Genomic DNA, 19,123 nt, shown 5'->3' with positions numbered 1-19,123 from the left:
GCACCTAAGAAAAAAAAAGGTGAAAAATGGTAGGCAACATGAGTTTGTTAAACAAATCATGCTAAGTTTGTGTGTGACTGGATAACAAGTTTAGCTGCTAAATAAAAAAAAAACAGAACGTATCTCCATTTTAGTAAAGCGTCTGATATGATTCCATGTGGCAGTCCCTTAAAAAACAGATTAGATGGAATTTACATAAAATGACTGAACTGGATGAAAAAATTGAACACCAATTATCAATGATTTAATGTCAAATTAGGAAGAGATGCTGTCTGATGTTCCTTAGAGGTCTGTTCTGGGTCCAGCACTATTAATACTTTCATTAGGGACTTGGAAGATGGCAACAAGAGCAAGCGAAATAAATTCTGATTATATGAAGCTAGGAAGGAGTGTAGATAGTTTGGAGAACGGAATTAAAATACTCTATTGATAAACTGAAAAAAGGGCTAAACAAGCGAGATAACTGCAGAGAAACACATCTATGAAGGATTAATCAACTGCACAAAAACAGAGCAAAGATACACTGCATATAGGCACAGGACAGCATATGATCACCATAATGGATGATAAATTAAACAAGTAAATACAATACAATGCTGTTGTAAAAGAGGTTGTATTAATAGCAGTAATAAATGTAAAACATTATTCCACTTTCATCCACACTGATTATGGCTATGGTTCAATTCTAAATACTTTTAAAAAAAGACAAACAAGAGTGTTCAGAAGAAAGTGACATGAAGACTAAATTATTTTAAAAATGGGACCTTTGAGAGGACGTTTAGGAAGCTGGATATGTTGCCTCTGAGAAAAGACTGAGGGAGGGTTTTCAGACTGTGGTCCGCGGACCACCAGTCGTCCGCGAGCTCCATTCAGGTGGTCCGTAAAAGTTCCCTCTAAGGGGCGTGTCTGGGTTGCCGCACATGAAAGAATGAAGGGCCACACACCTAATTAGTGGAGCCGCGCAGGCATGGCTCCACTAATTAGGTACCTGGACCCTGGAGAAGACACATGTAAGGTGAGGTGGTGGCCTTGGGAGGAATAGGGGGTAGGTGGGAGGGGGCAGTGGGGTGAGAAGAGGGGCTGCGGCGGCCAGAGAAAGAGGCGACTTTTTCCAGCTCTAGGGCTACTGCGGCAGGGGAGAGACCCCCCTCCTTCCCAGCCTCAACTCAGGGGCTGCCGCAGCAGGGGAGAGAGGGCACATCCATCACATTAGAAAGGTAAGACTGATGGTATTAAAATAGGAGTTGTGTGTTTTTATCTGTAGAACCAAAAAAAAAAAGTTTATTATTAAGTTTGTTTTTATATAGAATTTTTATCCAAAGCACTTTACAATAGTTAGCTAACGGTACAAACAATATTTGGAAAGATCATTAAGTGGTCCGCCGAGACCCTCAGCAATTTTCAAGTGATCCGTGAAAAAAAAAAAAGTTTGAGAACTACTGGGTTAGAGGGCTGGTCTAAGATCAGTTGTCATTAGTTCACGGAACACAGGATAAATAGTGAATTGGACTCACACAGCATGTAAATCGCACATGTGCTCATGCCCACACAGTGTGGGGGTATAAATTGCAGAGTTCTTTCCATATCCTGATCATTATGAGATTTACAGGAGTAAGAAATACCACATCTGAAATGATGTTTTTGCCAAGACCACTAAGATTGTCATCATTTAACAGAAGTGAACGCTGTTTGATGGAGGGGAGGGGAAGGGAAAAGACTTCCCGAAATTTACTATGTTTGAGGCATATTCACTTGAAGAGGGAATGCTTTACCACTGAAGTTTCATAAGGCATAAAACCCTTCTCCCCAGATATAATCTATCATAATTTCCTCACTGGAAAAATTACTTGTTCATAAAAGCCGGGTATTTACTAGTATCCCTGATTTTAAAAAAAACACCCATCTTAACGGGAGGGATAAGTGCCTAGTGAAATAAAAAGCCTTTACAAAAATAATACTGAATATGTGGAATTAAATTCCTGAAATGAAACAAACTTAGGACACCTCAGTTCAGCCTCAACAGGCCCATGTTCCAAGTCATTTGGCACAAAGTGTAATACTTTTTTGGTCAGAGGAAATTACACTGAAAGCACAAAGAGACTGAATTCTTCTCTGACCCCAGAAGACGGTGCCTCCAGAACAAGGATGGGAATCCACTGCTGAAGTAGAGTGTGTGTGTGTGGTGAACTCAAGCCTGATCAGAGACTGACTGTCCTCAGATCCCATGAAGGGAAGGTCTTCAAAGTTTGAATGAGATACAAGATGAGCAATTCCTCTTGCATTCCAAGACAGTGTCTTCGGAGACAGGTAAAAGTCCCTACCCTCCCAGCCTTCTGTGTAACACTGAACCAGGTGCTCATGACGATGGTCATTGCTGTCTGGTCCTCTTCACGAAGATCTCATGCATATAATCCCAAAATCTTCCCTGATGAGACTCGTTGTGGTGAATCATGGTGGTGAGAGCCTCACCCTGGTCAAGACTCTGCCAATAATCCTGTAGCCACATCTCCTTCCAGCTGAAACATAGAAGAGGGAAAGCGCAACAAGCCATTAGAAAGTGAGGGGGTCTGAAGCTGAACCAACAATAAGACTGAATTCCTCTCTCACCTAAGAGAGGACTATGAAGGACAGAGGTTGGGGAAGTTCATTATTAAATATTGGAATTACTGAGCCACTGTGCTCTCTCTCTCCCTCTCAATCAGTGATTCTCAAACACTTTCTATTGGTGACCCCTTTCACAAAGCAAGACTGAGTGCAACCCCCCCCATAAATTAAAAGCAAACTATTTTTAAGTGCTCAATTTATCACACATTTTTATTTAATTATTGTTATAAAGTATTTTTTTAACTAGTTACTGTTTCATACTGGGGATGGGCATGAAGAAACTTTGTCAAAGCAGACTTAGTGCGTCATTGCCACCTTTACTTCTGTGCTGCTGCTGGCAGCAGGCGCTGCCTTCAGAGCTGGGTGGCTGGAGAGCGGCAGCTGCTGGCCGGGCACCCCACTCTGAAGGCAGCACAGCCACCAGCAGCGCAGAACTGCAGAAGTAAGGATGGCAATGCCACACTATGCCACCCTTACTTCTGTGTCACATTTGACCTTTGCACTTGGAGACATGGCTATGGGGGGCAGGGACTAAAGCAAATTTTGTGGTGGCTATAGCCCCTGCAAGCCACCCCTCCCAGCACTGCCCCTGCCTGTGTGTCTGATTGGCCAAAAAAAAAAAAAAAGGCTAATTTATAATTTAACAATCTCAGTGTTCTGATTGGTCTGCGGTTTAATGCAGCTCTTCAGCTGCTGAACAATCAAGCCCTCCAATGTTGTCTCAGTACCATCCTTTTAGTCTCAAAACAACAAATCTGTGCACATGATACTACAATCCCCAGAGTTCCATTTCCTTAAAGCGGTGGGGATAAAAAAATATACTTTGTTTAGGAACAACAATCACTGCATTATACGTTTACAATACTTCTGAAGTAAATACAGTACATTGCAACAGAAAGGGGTGTGTAATTTTCTAAAATGCTAGATTTAAATTATATACTGTATAGCAGTTGCTCTGTTTCATGCAGGTGTTTGTGACCCCCATGTAATAACCTCGTGACCCCATTTGAGAACCCCAGCTCTAAATGTATTCTAAGAAATCTGCTACATAAATTCCCTTCAGAAACCACAACACCTCAGTACTGGCTTTGGAACTTGTTTAGATTTTGTGTTTGTGAATTTAGTGTTAGGGTAAGATACAACATCAACAGCCTTGGAGAATGTAGTCCTCTAATAAAATAAAACCTTGCACATAATCCTAACCTGGAATGACCACCTCTAGGAGCATCGAAGTAGCTCTCCATGGCCCATATAGCGATAACTGGAGATGGGGTGAGACCACAAGTCACAGCAAACACTAAACAGCTATCAGATGGGAACAGCTTTTGGTCATAAGAAGCCTAGGCTGTATTTGAATCAGTAATCGAGAGAGGAAAGGCTTTGAATCCCATCAATCCCCTGAGCCTTCCAGTTACTCAGTTTTGTGGGTGGGGCTGGGGGGGAGGGTATACTAAGGTTCTCAAACTTTGTCATAGCATGGACTACATCTTAAAATAAAGTGTGTGTATGGCAGCTCCCTTCCCATTCATGGTCATGTGGAGCACCTCCTCTCCCATTCATACTGTGACAGAGTACGCCAAAGCTTCATGTAAGTTGTCACTGAGGTCGTTCCATGACTAGCTAAACCTGGCAGGTTGTTCTTGATGATCCCTAACATTCAGCCTCTCATGGAACATGTTCCCTCCTCAGCCAAGCAAGACTACCACAGATTCTGGCCAGAAAAACTGAGTGGGATGCCATTTCAAACCTGTCCATATCAGCTACGCAGTACTTACTGCTCATCCACAATGCAACGTTCATTTGTCTCCCCTCCACAAGATAATGAGTACAGCACTTCTGGCACCAATTCTACTCATCACAGGATGAAGAAACCTTCAAGGCTGTGTTGCCCAGAAGCAATCCTCACATATATAGTACAAGAGTCCCAAAGGAAGTGTACAGTATGGTCAGAGAAATGTTCTTTGTGAACATTCAAATATGTATGTACATTCTAGACCAATAGAATTAGTTTTCCCATTATCAGTAATGTCACTTGTTAGGATATAGATATTCAGACCTTTCTGTAAAGGCCTATACTCTAAGACTTTAGGTGTATTCTTATCACTTGGCTAGTTAGGGGTATAAAAGAAAGAATCAAAATCACTGTCTGCCGGCGTAAGGTCCTTCTCTTACTGTGACAGTCTGAGGCCCTGTGCTTAGGCTAAGATCTTTGGCTAAGCAACAGAGGCAGCCATAAGCTGGGAAACAACCGGTCACATCCTCACATTCCAAACTAGTCACATTGAAAGAAGGTGCTATTGGGCTGTTAGGAATACAATCCTGTCCCGATAGTGCCTATCGTCTCCAGAGAAAGGGAAGTGCCTAGAAGATGTAAAAGGAAACTTAGTTTGATAGCATCCTGTCTGGCAAGAACTCACTTATCAATAGCTGGGATGTGAAATCCTCACTTCTCTATTGTTTTGTCATTATAGTTCCCACTTTGCTATTGTCTGTCTGTATAATCTCTGTCTGGTTCTGTGATTGTTTCTGTCTGCTGTATAATTAAGTTTGCTGGGTGTAAACTAATTAAGATGGTGGGATATAATTGGTTACATAATCATGTTACAATGTGTTAGGTCCAGTCCACACAAGAGATCCACTTCCTGGACACTACAGTGCTAATAAACGATGGTCACATAAACACCACCCTATACCGGAAACCTACTGACCGCTATTCCTACCTACATGCCTCCAGCTTTCACCCTGACCACACCACACGATCCATTGTCTACAGCCAAGCTCTGCGATACAACCGCATTTGCTCCAACCCCTCAGGCAGAGACAAACACCTATAAGATCTCTATCAAGCATTCTTACAACTATAATACCCACCTGTGGAAGTGAAGAAACAGACTGATAGAGCCAGAAGAGTTCCCAGAAGTTACCTATTACAGGACAGGCCTAACAAAGAAAATAACAGAACGCCACTAGCCGTCACCTTCAGCCCCCAACTAAAACCCCTCCAATACATTATTAAGGATCTACAACCTATCCTGAAGGATGACCCAACACTCTCACAAATCTTGGGAGACAGGCCAGTCCTTGCCTACAGACAGCCCCCCAAACTGAAGCAAATACTCACCAGCAACCACATACCACACAAGAGAGCCACTAACCCAGGAACCTATCCTTGCAACAAAGCCCATTGCCAGCTGTCTCCACATATCTATTCAGGGGACACCATCACAGGGCCTAACAACATCAGCCACACTATCAGAGGCTCGTTCACCTGCACATCCTCCAATGTGATATATGCCATCATGTGCCAGCAATGCCCCTCTGCCATGTACATTGGTCAAACTGGACAGTCTCTACGTAAAAGAATAAATGGACACAAATCAGATGTCAAGCATTATAACATTCATAAACCAGTCGGAGAACACTTCAATCTCTCTGGTCACGCGATTACAGACATGAAAGTTGCGATATTACAACAAAAAAACTTCAAGACCAGACTCCAGCGAGAGACTGTTGAATTGGAATTAATTTGCAAATTGGATACAATTAACTTAGGCTTGAACAGAGACTGGGAATGGCTAAGTCATTACGCAAGGTAACCTATTTCCCCTTGTTTTTTCCTTCCGCCCCCCCCAGACGTTCTTGTTAAACCCTGGATTTGTGCTGGAAATGGTCCAACTTGATTATCATACACATTGTAAGGAGAGTGATCACTTTAGATAAGCTATTACCAGCAGGAGAATGGGGTGGGGGGAGAGAAAACCTTTTGTAGTGGTAAACACCCATTTTTTCATGCTTTGTGTGTATAAAAAGATCTTCTATACTTTCCACAGTAAGCATCCGATGAAGTGAGCTATAGCTCACGAAAGCTTATGCTCAAATAAATTGGTTAGTCTCTAAGGTGCCACAAGTACTCCTTTTCTTTTTGCGAATACAGACTAACACGGCTGTTACTCTGAAACCTATGATAGGATTGGTTAGTTAAATTTCAGGAAAATGATTGGTTAAGGTATACCTAAGCAGAACTCTAGTTTTACTATATAGTCTGCAGTCAATCAGAAAGTGAGTGGGTGGGGAAATTGGAATCATGTTTGGCTAAGGCAGGAATGGGAACAGGGACACAGGTGCAAGGCTCTGTGGTGTCAGAGCTGGGAAGGGGGACACTAAGGAAGGAAACTGGAAACATGCTTGCTGGAAGTTCACCCCAATAAACATCGAATTGTTTGCACCTTTGGACTTCGGGTATTGTTGCTCTCTGTTCATGTGAGAAGGACCAGGGAAGTAAGTGGGTGAAGGAATAAGTACCCTAACATCACTTGAAGTGGAAGGTTTCTTCAGAGTATATCTATGGGGATCTCAGAACTTACCTTTCAGAACTGATCAATAAGCACAGGACTGGGGGCAGAGAAGCTTGCTCTTGCAGTCAAACTGCCTCAAATCTCATTAGGAGAAAGCAGTATTCAGACGTGCTGTGAGCCCTTGTCAGTCAGTCCAGGTTTGTCTTTTGTGGAACTGAATGTGTGTGTGGAAATGCAGAACAATCATTTGAGATATTTCTTCCAAGCCCTGAGAAGTAGTGGGGGGGATAATGGAAAAGGAAGCATTCTGAGCCTGAATTTTGGGGAAATGAGGTTGGAAGTTAATCAGGTATCAGAGTTAATGTTTCATCCTTTTTCAAAAATGATCCATAGATCATTTTGGTTTATGATTAGGATTAAAATATATAAATTTATATACTTTTCATGGGTTACATCATTTTATCAGCAAACAGTGCTAGTAACAGTTCTTCAAGGTCCAAACTGAAGCTGAGACTCAATGAACATCTCATGGGCTTCCTACAGGAATTACAGCCTTGATAAGGACAATCTGGCATTTTTCTTTTTACACACCATTAACAGTTTTTGAGTGGGGAACATAATAAATTTCACTCTGACACTTCAACTCTCTCCTTTTGGAATATTAAAAAGCTTGTGCTCCAGCATGATAGAACTAGCACTGAACTGTACATATACATTAAAACAAATTGAAACCTAAACACTCCAGAAACTGAAACCAGAACAGCATTAAATCAAAGAAACCTTTGACTTTAACACTGTTGACCACTGGTAAACACCTTTATAACTACAAGAACAATTCTACTAACCTAAATTATGTTATATCTATCCTTGTGTGGGTTTGAAATTGTTCTGGTCTGTGCTTTTCCCACCCTAAATTAAATTCTAGTGTGTGCATGTAATGGAACTAGTGTATGTCTTCATCATCCCACTAGCATATTTCACTTCCAGCTGGAGTATCTTATACTACCAAACATTTGTAACCTTTGGCTCCTCTCCTCTGAAATCTAAGCATTCTCCCCATGACAGACATAACATTCAGATTTTAGCATTGTAGCCGTGTTAGTCAGTATGAGCAAAACCAACTAGGAGTACTTGTGACACCTTAGAGACTAACAAATTTATCTGAGCATAAGCTTTCGTGGGCTAAAACCCACTTCATCAGATGCATGGAGTGGAAAAAAACATTAGGCAGGTATATATACACAGTACATGAAAAGATGGGAGTTGCTTTACCACGTGGGGGGTCAGCGCTAACGAGACAATTCAATTACAGTGGAAGTGGGCTATTCTTAACAGTAGAATACCAAGGCAGGAAAAATCACTTTTGTAGTGGTAACGAGACCAATGTAAACAGGGTAGCACATTTCAAACAACTGACAAGAAGGTGTGAGTACCAGTAGGGGGAAATTAGTATGGGGGAATTAGAAAACTAAATTAGAAAAGCAGTTACATTGCTAGGATGCTAGGAAGTCTGGGATATGGGTTGTTGGACTTAGACCTGCATAATGCAGTGTAAACGCTGGAGCCCCAAGTTGGGACCCAGTGTTCAACAATTCCTATTCTATGAAAGGTCTTCTGGCAACAGAGCTGCCAAGACAACACCTTTCAACAGCACTAAAGTCACTGTACTCATGTGTTTAAAAAGATAAATGTATACCAAGTATGATTGTAAATACAAGCCTCACACTTGTACATAATTATTGCAAATGCAGACACACATTGTATGTTCTAGTAATATGGGAGAATCCCTTTAAATAGTTTGTGAGCACTGTTGCTCCTGCTGTTTATGTTCAGCAGTTATCAGATCCTGCCAGGGCAGCAGTGTATATATGTAGCTAGGCTTTGCATGTTGTATATAGTTAGCAAACAGCTATGTGGACCCAATTGTGTTTCTGTAGTTCCTACTTATTACATATGTAATAAGCAAAAGACAACATACACGTACTGACAGGCACAATAGGGTATCAGCCAAACTGATTTTGCTGGCTTGTGATACTATAATCAGATTCTGAAGCTTCATACAACTGTAATTATGAAATTACAGAACCATGGAACTAAACTAAAGTTTTGCAAAAGAGAGTGGCAATTTTGTGTTTCTGTCACTCCTCTGATAGCTCTTTACCATTCTTCTATATTTTGTTGGCACAGATGGTTAAAGCCCAAATTCTCATCTGGAATCCTGCTGGTCACCTCATGGAAGATGGACTGTACAGCATATAGATATCTTTCTGCAGCAGATGGCCAGGAAGCATGGAAGTTTTGTGTTGTGTGATCTCACCATTGTCCTCTTGTCTGATGGCCCAGATACAAGTTATCTGTAAATAATGGGTGAGGGGGTCTACTGTTGGACAGTGAGACACTAAGACCTCTTTTCAGAGTAGCAGCCGTGTTAGTCTGTATTCGCAAAAATAAAAGGAGTACTTAGTCTCAAAAGTGCCACAAGTACTCCTTTTCTTTTTAAGAGACCTCTGTATAAGAGACCTACAACTTGGACTATGGAGCTACAGTATACACATACACTCAGATTGATGATCCCCTGACAGAACCATACATTACCCTAATTTCCATCCAGAAAATCTGGCACTCTCACCATGCGTATTCAGTAACACTGTTACTTGCCTAAACTAAATCTCTTCTGCCACCTGCTGCTCAAGAGGTCACCCTAACTAATAAAGTACAAGGAAAGAAAAAAGACCACCACCAAGGAAAGTAGTGAGTACTCAGTTCTATTGACAGTGGTCTTGCATAGCTTGTCTTGGCAGCTGTTTATAATGGGGGAGTGAATCTTTCTACTAAGAAAACACATTCCAAAAGCCCCTCAAAACCACCAACAGAAGATAAAATCATTTTAAAGCTTTTTGGAGCTCCTTTACTCAGGAGTTTGGTTTTGCAATTGGTCCATACATGGATCACTTGTGGTATTCTGAAAACAATAATGAAAAGGATATTAAATTTAAAATGAGATTTTTTTGTGCAATGAGCTTGATAAGGAATTATTATGACCTCCAGGTGAAATTTTGGGGGAGGGGAGATGGGACAAGGAGAAAAAGACATTTGTTAACATTTAATTTGGCCACTTTTAATAGTATTGAAATCTAGAACATATTCTTTTGAACAGTTAAGAAATTTCAAACACTTCTTTTGCACTTGGATCATTTAAATGCTTCTTTTTAAAACTTCAGACTTGCCTAAGACCTTGTCCCCAATGACAACACATACCTCTGACATGTTAAGAAACTATTTTACAGATCAGGTTAAAGACTACTTAAAATGATGGAGTGCACATTTGCAGTACAGGGGTCTCTACTAACATTTTAACATTCCAAAATACAGAACTCCAGATGCATGAAGGTATCAGGAGACCTGTTACTAAAAATCAATTGAGATAAAGCAGTGATGAGTTCTTCCTAGGGAGTGAGTCTTCTGATATTTGAATCAATCATTCTGTTTTTTTACATTCATAGTTTACCCAGTGGAACTGGCAACAGGATATGGAAATTTTCAGCAGCAGGTCATGTTCAAGTACAGCCAATGTCTGCAGTGGCTGGAAGGTTTTATTGTATGATGGCTGACAGCTCACGTCAAATGGGTTGGGTAGACTCAGACCATTTCCTAAGGGGCAGGTGTCTACAACACAAATATCATCATGACAAATGCCTACCTGACCTAATTATTAGCCATCTTAGCAGAGATACAAAGGACTAAAAAAAAACCACGAGGAGTACTTGTGGCATCTTAGAGACTAACAAATTTATTTGGGTATAAGCTTTTGTGGGCTAAAACCCACTTCATCGGAGGCATGCAGTGGAAAATACAATAGGAAGATTATATATAATATCATATATATATATATAATATAATAATAATATCTTCCTATTGTATTTTCCACTGCATGCCTCCGATGAAGTGGGTTTTAGCCCACGAAAGCTTATGCCCAAATAAATTTGTTAGTCTCTAAGGTGCCACAAGTACTCTTTTTTTTTTTGCTGATACAGACTAACACGGCTACCAATCTGAAACCTGTCACAAAGGACTAAATGGACTGTGGAAATTTAAATGTTTCTCACGACTAGCAGTGGTTGCTTCAGAACAGATTTGAGTTACATTGCTGGTAAAGTGGAGGGAAGCTTACACTGCCTCTGCCCATGCTGAATCTGGCCTGTGGACAGAAGACTCCAGCCTTTAGGACTGCCAGTCCAGTACCTTTCACCAGCATTGTGCAAAAGCAGGGACGGAGCCCATTCGTCCTGTTCTAAGAGGTCAATCCCTTGCTTTAACCACTAACCAATGCTCTTTACGAATTCCCCCCACATGGCTGTACACAGCATACATGACTCTTGCTTCCACCTCAGGGGTGTCATACATTTCAGGGCTGCTCTACATGTGTAGTTTGAGAAGCATTTTGGGATCCTTCAGGGTGAAAAAGTATTATACAAACCTGTATTAACTGGGCTTTTAAAAAAATGATTTTGTAAAAACAACATTCATAAAATACCTGTCTCCTGCAGAGAGATCCTCAATGTTTCCAAAGCCAGGGGCTGGCATGGGACATCCCATGTGTGTGAACTGAGCTATGTGGGGTTCAGGAGCTGGCACTTTCCCACGAGATTTCTTATGATCCCTCTCATCAGCGACTCGGATGTTCTCCCTGTCACAGATGAAACACTCAAAGCCATTCAGGTAATTGGGCAAAGTCATGTCATTCACTCCCCACTCACGTCTCTCCATGTTCTCCAGCAGAAACTGGTTCGTAATGCCTCCCGGCTTCTTATACTCTAGATATTTCAAATACTCCTCTCCATTCCTGTCCAGGAAGTCAAGGAACTGTGCTAGTTCTTGGGGGCTTCCAAAATCATCCACGAGGATGATGGAGAGGTCATCAGGCATCCAGTCCCGCACAGATGGGGAGCCTCGGTATACAGGGATGGCACCCAAATGCATTGGACGCCACAGCTTCTCGGTCATGTAGTCATTGCATATGGCATTCTCCATGGCAAGATGAAACTTGTACCTGGAGATAAAGGTCATGAATTCAGAATCCTCTGTTGTGGCTGTAGAAGTGTCCCTCAGCCTCTCACTGGGAAGCTCTCGGTTATTCAGGCATTTACCATAGGAGTCTACCTAAAATAGTAATAATCATCTTTACAAAAGTAATTTCTCTGTTTTAAGCTTATTTTCAGTGGACAGTTTCCTTATATGATTCCTTCTGACCAGTTCCTAAGAATCTGAGCTTGGCCTCTCTTTCCAACATCTTCCTTCTCAACAAGTGGAGTAAGCCAAAAAATTCTAAAACATCTAATATTCATTGGAGAATATTTGTACATTTCAACCCTCCTTCCTCTTCCAAGCACTCAATTCCTTTCCCAACAGGTTAAGAGGAATTCCCCAAGTCAATTGCACCTCCTTGTGTCCTGCAGCAGAACTGTGCCTCAGATGTTTAACCACAGCCGACAGACACAAGATGCAGAAAAACTTGGAGAAGTAGAAACGTTAAAAAACGGTATGTTTATGTAGTGGGCAATGCAGAACAGGAGTTGGTGAGGGAGAGGATGAGGCTCATTTTTCCTGTAATTTTTTTCTTAATATAATACTGTCACAGCACTTCCCAAATGCTGTATAGACATCAATTAATCCATATCAATCTGTAACCCACTAACCCCCCTTTTTTATCCTATGACTGCAGAGGAGTTAACAGGACACTCCACCTCGAAAGGTCCCTTAGAATATGCGCTAACTAGGTATGTTAAACAATCTGTTCCACCTTGTATTTAGCTGGGTCTGTGACGCTCAGAGTACCTTTCCCACACTTGAAAAGCTCTGTGTAGCTCGAAAGCTTGTCTATCTCATCAACAGAAGTTGGTGTCTGATCTCCTGGGACAGACACAGATACAACACTGCATACAGTCTCAAAAACTGAGTTAACAGCAGATCTTAGGTCTACAATACAAGATGTAATCCTGTCCAAACACAGTGGTTAGTAATTCTATAATTGAACAAGTGCTGAACGTTATTTCTCCTTGTTTACAAGTACAGCTAAACTGCGTTCAGCTAACATGACTGCTGGCAAGAATGTTTATGCATTATTTAATCTCATAGGGTGACCCTGATTTTGACAATAAGACAACTAGTTTTACCCTCAGGCTGGTCTCAGTGTGCTTCCCTTCCCATTACAGCCCAATTACTTCATCAGTATGAGGTCAGATATGGGATGCTCAATGCCAGGTAGGCTAGACCTCAGCATTTTTTCTTCAGCCTGAGGGTCTAGACTGCTCCCCCTCATGTCAACCAGGTTACTAACTCAAGTTTACTCAGTCCCCGCAGACAGCCATAGCTATCAGCCCCTCTTGTGTCTCCAGGGTTTAACTTGTAATGACAGAGGTGCTGGAGCTCAAGCAATTTTTACACATTGGTAACTCATGCAGCAAGCCCAGAGGTGCCAGGGCTAAGAACGGCCAAGCCTAGAGGTACCGGGGCTCAGCCCTGGCACAAATTAAGCATGGAGCGTCTCCCCCACTCCTCTCGCTGCCTGCCCCGCAGGAGCCCGAGCAGTTACCTGGATGTGTTTCATGAGCTCCCGCACGTATCTGTCCCTGTCGGAGGGGACGTCGCAGTGGGACTGCATGTACAGCACCGGGGCATAGCCCTGCTGGCGCCACCGCTCCTTTTCCGCCAGCGGCAGGGCGGCCCGGCGCAGGTAGGCCAGGCTGGGCAGCCACTGCAGGGTCAGGGGATAGTCCGACTCCCTCCGGAAGGTGGCGGTGTAGTTGAAGAGGCGGATGCCGGGCCGGTGGGAGAGCAGGTAGTTGTTCATGGGGGACTCCTCGTGGAACAGGGCCCAGGTCTGGTGGGGCAGGCGCGGCAGCGGGGCCTCGTAGGCCCGGAAGTCCGTCCCGTAGAAGATAACGGCCTTGGTGCGCCGGTGCAGCGCCACGCGCCGGCGCCGGGTCACCAGGCAGGAGCGGCGCGCGCAGTCGATGCGCTCCGTGTCCCCCGGGAAGTGCGGGAAGAGGCCCGGGCTCCACCACAGCAGGATGGGCAGCTCCCGGTTGCGGCGGGTGTCGCCGTTCCCAGGGCCCCGGTACGAGGCCGCGACCACCGCCCCGAACTCCACCGGGGGCAGGCCGGTGCTGGGCTGGAAAGGGGAGCGGCCGCGGGGCTCGGGCGGCCCGTCCGCCGGCTCCCACTCTCCGGCTGCGAGCGGCCCGGCCCCCGCGGCCAGCACCACCAGCACCAAGCTCGCTGCAAGGCAACAGCGCAGCCGGGACGCGCGGCCCTGCCCGCCGCCCCGAACGCCCATGGTTGGCGGTTCCGCGCGGGCGCCTGCCAACCCCCCGCCCCGCGCTGCTAGCCCCGCCCCTCTGTCAGTCTCTCGCACCCTCCAGCCCAACTGTGCTGTGGCCAGGGTTGCCAACTGTCCAATCACAAACCCAAACGCCCTTTCCCTGGCCCCGCCCCTTCTCTAAGGCCCCGCCCCGTTCCTTCCGGCGCTCGCTCTTGCTCCACCCTCAGTCACTTTCGCCAGGCTGGGGTAGGAGAGGGGGCGCAAGGTGCAAGATCCGGGAGGGGGTTTGGCGTGATGGCTCCAAGAGGGGGTTCAGGGCTGGGGGTTCAGGCTCCGGCCAGGCGGCGCTTACCTGGGGCGACTCCCAGTCAGCGGCGCAGCAGGGCTAAGGCAGGCTCCTGTGCCTGACCTGGCCCCAAGCCGCTCCCAGAAGTGGCTGGCCGTCTCTGTGGCTACTGGGGGGGCTCTGGACACTACCTCTACCTGCAGGAGCGCCCCCGCAGCTCTCATTGGCCACAGTTCCTGGCCACCAGGAGCTCTGGAGCTGGCATTCAGGGTGGGGGCAGCATGCAGAGACCCTCCCCCTGCCTCGCCTCCCCTTCCCCAGGGGCCACAGGGATGTGCTAGCTGCTTCCGGAAGCAGTGTGGGGCCAGGGCAGACAGGGAGCCTGCGTTAGCCCCGCTGGACTTTTAGCAGCCTAAAATCTCCCTGTTTGGCTTCAGTCACCTCCGGGAGATAGAGATCCATATTGGGAGACTCCTAGCAAAACTGGAAGGGTTGGCAACCTTAGCTGTGGTGCCTGCTCAAGCATTTAGGGCAGCCCCACTTTAGTGCCTGCCCGCCCCTCCCTCCTCGCTCCCTGTCCAGGTGTGGCCTGTCTATGCCGAGTTCAGCAGATCAGTTGAGCCATCACTCCCTGCACAGCCTGCAACCCACACTGCCCTGGCACACCAGTGCTGAGGGGTGGCCCCTCGCTCCCACAGGATAAGCCTGGCTGGGCCATGAGAAGCTGGATGTAGGTTCCTCCCCAGATACAACAGGAGAAATAAGATCCCCTCATAGCCCAGCACAGGCAGCATCCTGGTGCCATTCGCTCAGCAGCAGCCAGGAACAAATTGCCCATGCCAGTGCTGTGACACTAGGAAGCCAGACAGCTAGTCCCAACCCAGCCTGCATGCTCAATGGATCCCATGCCAGGCGGTGACAGCAGGGCTCACGCTGGCAAGGGAAAGGTGGTAGTCTGGCCAAGGCCATCCATCATCAAGATCTCCAGCCTATGGGCACACGGCACCGTAGCATTCGCATAGTGTGTGGCCATTATAGTCCCTTTGTCACTCACATCCACCCACCCCCATATGGAAAAAGGGTATAGCAGAAGTTGAGGTGGTTCATGACAAAACTGACTGGCGTCAGAGAGACTCTTGCATGAACATACGGGGTTGGTCCCAGGCTATGAAAGAGACATCATGGGCAAGGTAATCATCTTTAGATACAAGCATTGGAGCTACACCAAGCTCTTCTTCAGGTTTGGGGAAGGAAATCTGAGCCCTGGTCTATGCTACAAATTTATGTCGGTATGTCACTCAGTGGTATGGAAAATCCACACCCCTGAGCACCACAGTTATACCAACCTAACTCCCAGTTTAGATAGCACTAAGTTGACAGGGGGGCTTCTCCTGTTAACATAGCGACCACCTCTTAGGGAGGCAGAATACACACACCAACGGGAGAAGCTCTTCCATTGGTATAGGTAGCGTTGTCACTAAGCACTGCAGTGGACAATAAAGGTTAGACTGTTATGCAAAAGGGGCTTGAAAGGGGCCATTAAGGGTTAGCAGGCAAGTGTGTGTTACAAATTGTTGTAATGAGGCATGAAACTAGTGTTGCCCTGAGTCTGTGGTTTTTAGTATATCACGGTCTGCCAACCCCAGACCTCTTAATTACTAATTGATGGTCTGTCCAACAATGATCCGTACTTCTCATGGCTCATGTTATACAGACATCAGTGTAATCTCAGGCTTTGACTATAACATAATCAAGGAGGTTCCAGTGTTTGGCCCAAGGATGTTTCCAAGTGGTCTTAAATTTGTTACTCTGCCTAAAGATGTTATTTGTGATGAGCAGGTCATGCTCCACACAGTCGCTGAGGAGGAAAATACCTTTGGGGTTTACATTTCCCTCCCACCCCTTCTTTGCCTACTGGGCTGCTCCGGGGGTGGAAGTCCTGTCTAATTCTGGCATTGAAATCTCCCAGGAGGATGAGTTTGTCTGCCTTAGGTGGGGCTGTAAGGACTGCATTGAGAGCTCTATAAAGCTGCTCCTTGTTGTCGTCATCATCATCGATTGTTGGTGTGACATTACACTCTATATGATTTTATAAAAATATGCTAATGAGTGTGAATATAATGTAACCAGAATATGCTTCATGCAAAAGGTCTCTTGTAAAGTATCATTACAAAGCTTACAATCTACTGAGTGTGGTCATCCTATTTGTATAAATGTATCACTCTTGTAACTGAAACTAGAAATATGAAATATAACTCTGAGGGCCTATTGTAGTTATGCAGAGTGTGGGCCATTAATGGTGGTTTGGAATCTTAATGGTTCCCATTAACCAGGACAAGTAAAACAGAGCCAGCTACAGTCAATTGTAAGTCTTCTTGTATACCTGTGGACTGGCAAGTGGGTAATGAAGTCTTACAGTGACATGTGATCATGGCACCTGAACTGGAATCCATCTTTAACCTGGTACTTTTCCATTGAGAAGGAGGGGTGGGAACCCAGAGGGACAAAGGATTGCTGCCTTATGCAGAAGATATATAAGTGGGTGGAACAGAACAAATGGGACATCCATCATGAGCTGGAACAAGGGCTGTACCAAGGGAAAGAATTGTGCCCAGACTAGGAAGGCATCCAGTCTGTGAAAGAGACTTATTGAAACATCGCTGACGGTGAGATTTTATCTGTATTCAGTTTTATTACCGTACTAGGCTTAGACTTGCGTGTTCTATTTTATTTTGCTTGGTAATTCACTTTGTTCTGTCTTGTATTACTTGGAACCACTAAATCCTACTTTCTGTATTTAATAAAATCACTTTTTACTTATTAACCAAGAGTATAAATACCTGGGGGGGCAAACAGCTGTGCATACCACTCTAGCAGTGTTATAGAGGGTGAACAATTTATGAGTTTACCCTATATAAAACTTATACAGGGTAAAATGGATTTATTTGGGGTTTGGACCCCATTGGGAATTGGGCATCAGAGTGTTAAAGACAGGAACACGTCTTAAGCTGATTTCAGTTTAAGCCTACAGCTGTTAGTGGACGTGGTTCAGACCTGGGTCTAGGTTTGCAGCAGGCTAGCGGTTCTGGCTCAAATCAGGCAGGGCACTGAAGTCCCAAGCTGGGAGGGCAGGGAAAGCAGGGGCAGAAATAGTCTTGGCACATCAGTTGGCAGTATCCAAGGGGGTTTCTGTGATCCAACCCGCCACAGTTGGGGCATATGCACTGATGACCCTGGCATAGTGGTTGTTGGTGAGCTTGAACCAAAGAGTCATAAGATATTCCTGATACCAATGGGAAGATCCAAAAGCTGACTTGCGATCTTATTTTTGATGGCAAAGTCAATCCTGTGAATTAGTCTCTCTTCAGGTGGCCTTCCTTTTCTAAAGACGGTGTAGCCACCTCCATCCTCTTTTAATTGGCCCTCATTGGCCCAGTGGGTCTCACTCAAGGCTGCAATATCAATGGTGAGTCTTGCCAGTTCTCTGGTAATTATGGCAGTTCTTTCTGGGCATTCACTGTGCTGAGAGTCCAGAAGGGTGTGGATATTCCAGATGGCGAAATTCCTTGTCTTCTATCTCTTGTTTTGGCCATGGAGTTGAGTAATCCCACTGGATCTGGCCATCCAGTCAGAAGCCTGCAGCTTGCTCCACAACACCGCACACGCCCAGAGTAAACCAAAGCAGTACAATGTCAAAGCACTTCAAGACCAAGCCAGCTAAGAGACGTTCCAGCAACACGTTTCTGAGAAACTCTCCAACTTGCCTGACATCGTCATTGACATTCAAGAGCACTGGCATCAACTTAAAAATACCATTCACAGTGCGTGTGCTGAAACCATAGGATACTCCAATCATCAGCACCAAGACTGATTTGATGAAAACAATGAGAAAATCCTAGCATTAATTCAACAGAAAATAAATGCATTCTGTCACTGGCAAAATGATTCCTCTATTCAATGAAAACACAAGGCCTAGCACCTGCTCAAAGCTGAAGTCCAAAGAAGGCTGTGTGACATCAAAAACAAGTGATGACAAGAGAAGGCCTCTGAGATCCAGGGTGTGACGTTATTGACATGAACTGTGACCACATAGATCATTGTTGCAACCAGCATCCTATAATTGCACCAAATCTTGTACGAAGGAGGTCAAGTAAGGTGTCTATGAAAAGGTTAAGATTTGCTGGTTATGATTTGCTACCTGTATGTATGTATCATTTTTGTATTTCAGTTTATATGTATTGGCTCTATATCTGTTTCAAATGTTGGCTTATGGGGTAACACCCACAAAGTAATCAGCCAGATATACCATGTAAGATATCTGGAAAAATGTTATTTCCCAAATATGATAATCTTGTTTATATGTTTGTATCGCCTTTGTGTTATGAGTTATAGGGCTTGGCTACACTTACAAGTTAGAGCGCATTAAAGCAGCCCTGGGCGCCCTAATCCCTGACACGTCCACACTGGCAAGGCACGTAGAGCGCCCAGACTCTGCGGCTGGAGTGCTCCTGGTAATCCACCTCCACGAGAAGCAAAAAGCTTGCTGTGCCCCAGTTGAAACGCCCGGGCGTCAGTTTGAACGAGGTGTTGCATTACTGCGCTGTGATTGGCCTCCGG

At 44.8% G+C, this 19,123-nt stretch overlaps 1 protein-coding gene across 4 annotated transcripts; it reads right to left on the bottom strand.

The window, feature by feature from the left end:
* Positions 1–594: 594 nt before the first annotated feature.
* FUT11 (fucosyltransferase 11) lies at positions 595–14,290 on the bottom strand. Of its 4 annotated transcripts, none has more exons than XR_006292150.1 (4): positions 13,492–14,272; positions 11,434–12,059; positions 2,269–2,516; positions 595–2,234 (listed from the first exon to the last, which is right to left on the bottom strand). XR_006292150.1 is itself a non-coding variant. In XM_007053232.4 (3 exons), exons 1-3 carry the CDS (start codon positions 14,233–14,235, stop codon positions 2,369–2,371), a joined length of 1,518 nt encoding a protein of 505 aa, XP_007053294.3. In that variant the 5' UTR covers positions 14,236–14,290; the 3' UTR covers positions 595–2,368. The 4 variants fall into 4 exon arrangements, 1 of the variants encoding a protein (XP_007053294.3); XR_006292151.1 differs by lacking the exon at positions 595–2,234 and adding an exon at positions 6,969–7,212 and having other exon boundaries at positions 2,464–2,516; positions 13,492–14,275; XR_005226214.2 differs by lacking the exon at positions 595–2,234 and adding an exon at positions 5,873–5,954 and having other exon boundaries at positions 2,464–2,516; positions 13,492–14,274.
* Positions 14,291–19,123: the final 4,833 nt, after the last annotated feature.

The sequence above is a fragment of the Chelonia mydas genome, chromosome 7, assembly GCF_015237465.2.
Source record: "Chelonia mydas isolate rCheMyd1 chromosome 7, rCheMyd1.pri.v2, whole genome shotgun sequence".
Lineage (NCBI taxonomy): Eukaryota > Metazoa > Chordata > Testudines > Cheloniidae > Chelonia > Chelonia mydas.
The sequence above is the reverse complement of the archived record's forward strand: the minus strand, read 5'-3'. Positions and strand labels throughout refer to the sequence as shown.

What these genes read in the sequence shown, in the direction of transcription:
- FUT11 (XM_007053232.4), bottom strand. Translation starts at nt 14,235, where the DNA reads ATGGGCGTTCGGGGCGGCGGGCAGGGCCGCGCGTCCCGGCTGCGCTGT. An exon ending in AGCTCATGAAACACATCCAG is followed by an intron (nt 12,060 to 13,491) that starts GTAACTGCTCGG and finishes TTACTATTTTAG; the next exon opens with GTAGACTCCTATGGTAAATG. An exon ending in GATCTCTCTGCAGGAGACAG is followed by an intron (nt 2,517 to 11,433) that starts GTATTTTATGAA and finishes TCTATGTTTCAG; the next exon opens with CTGGAAGGAGATGTGGCTAC.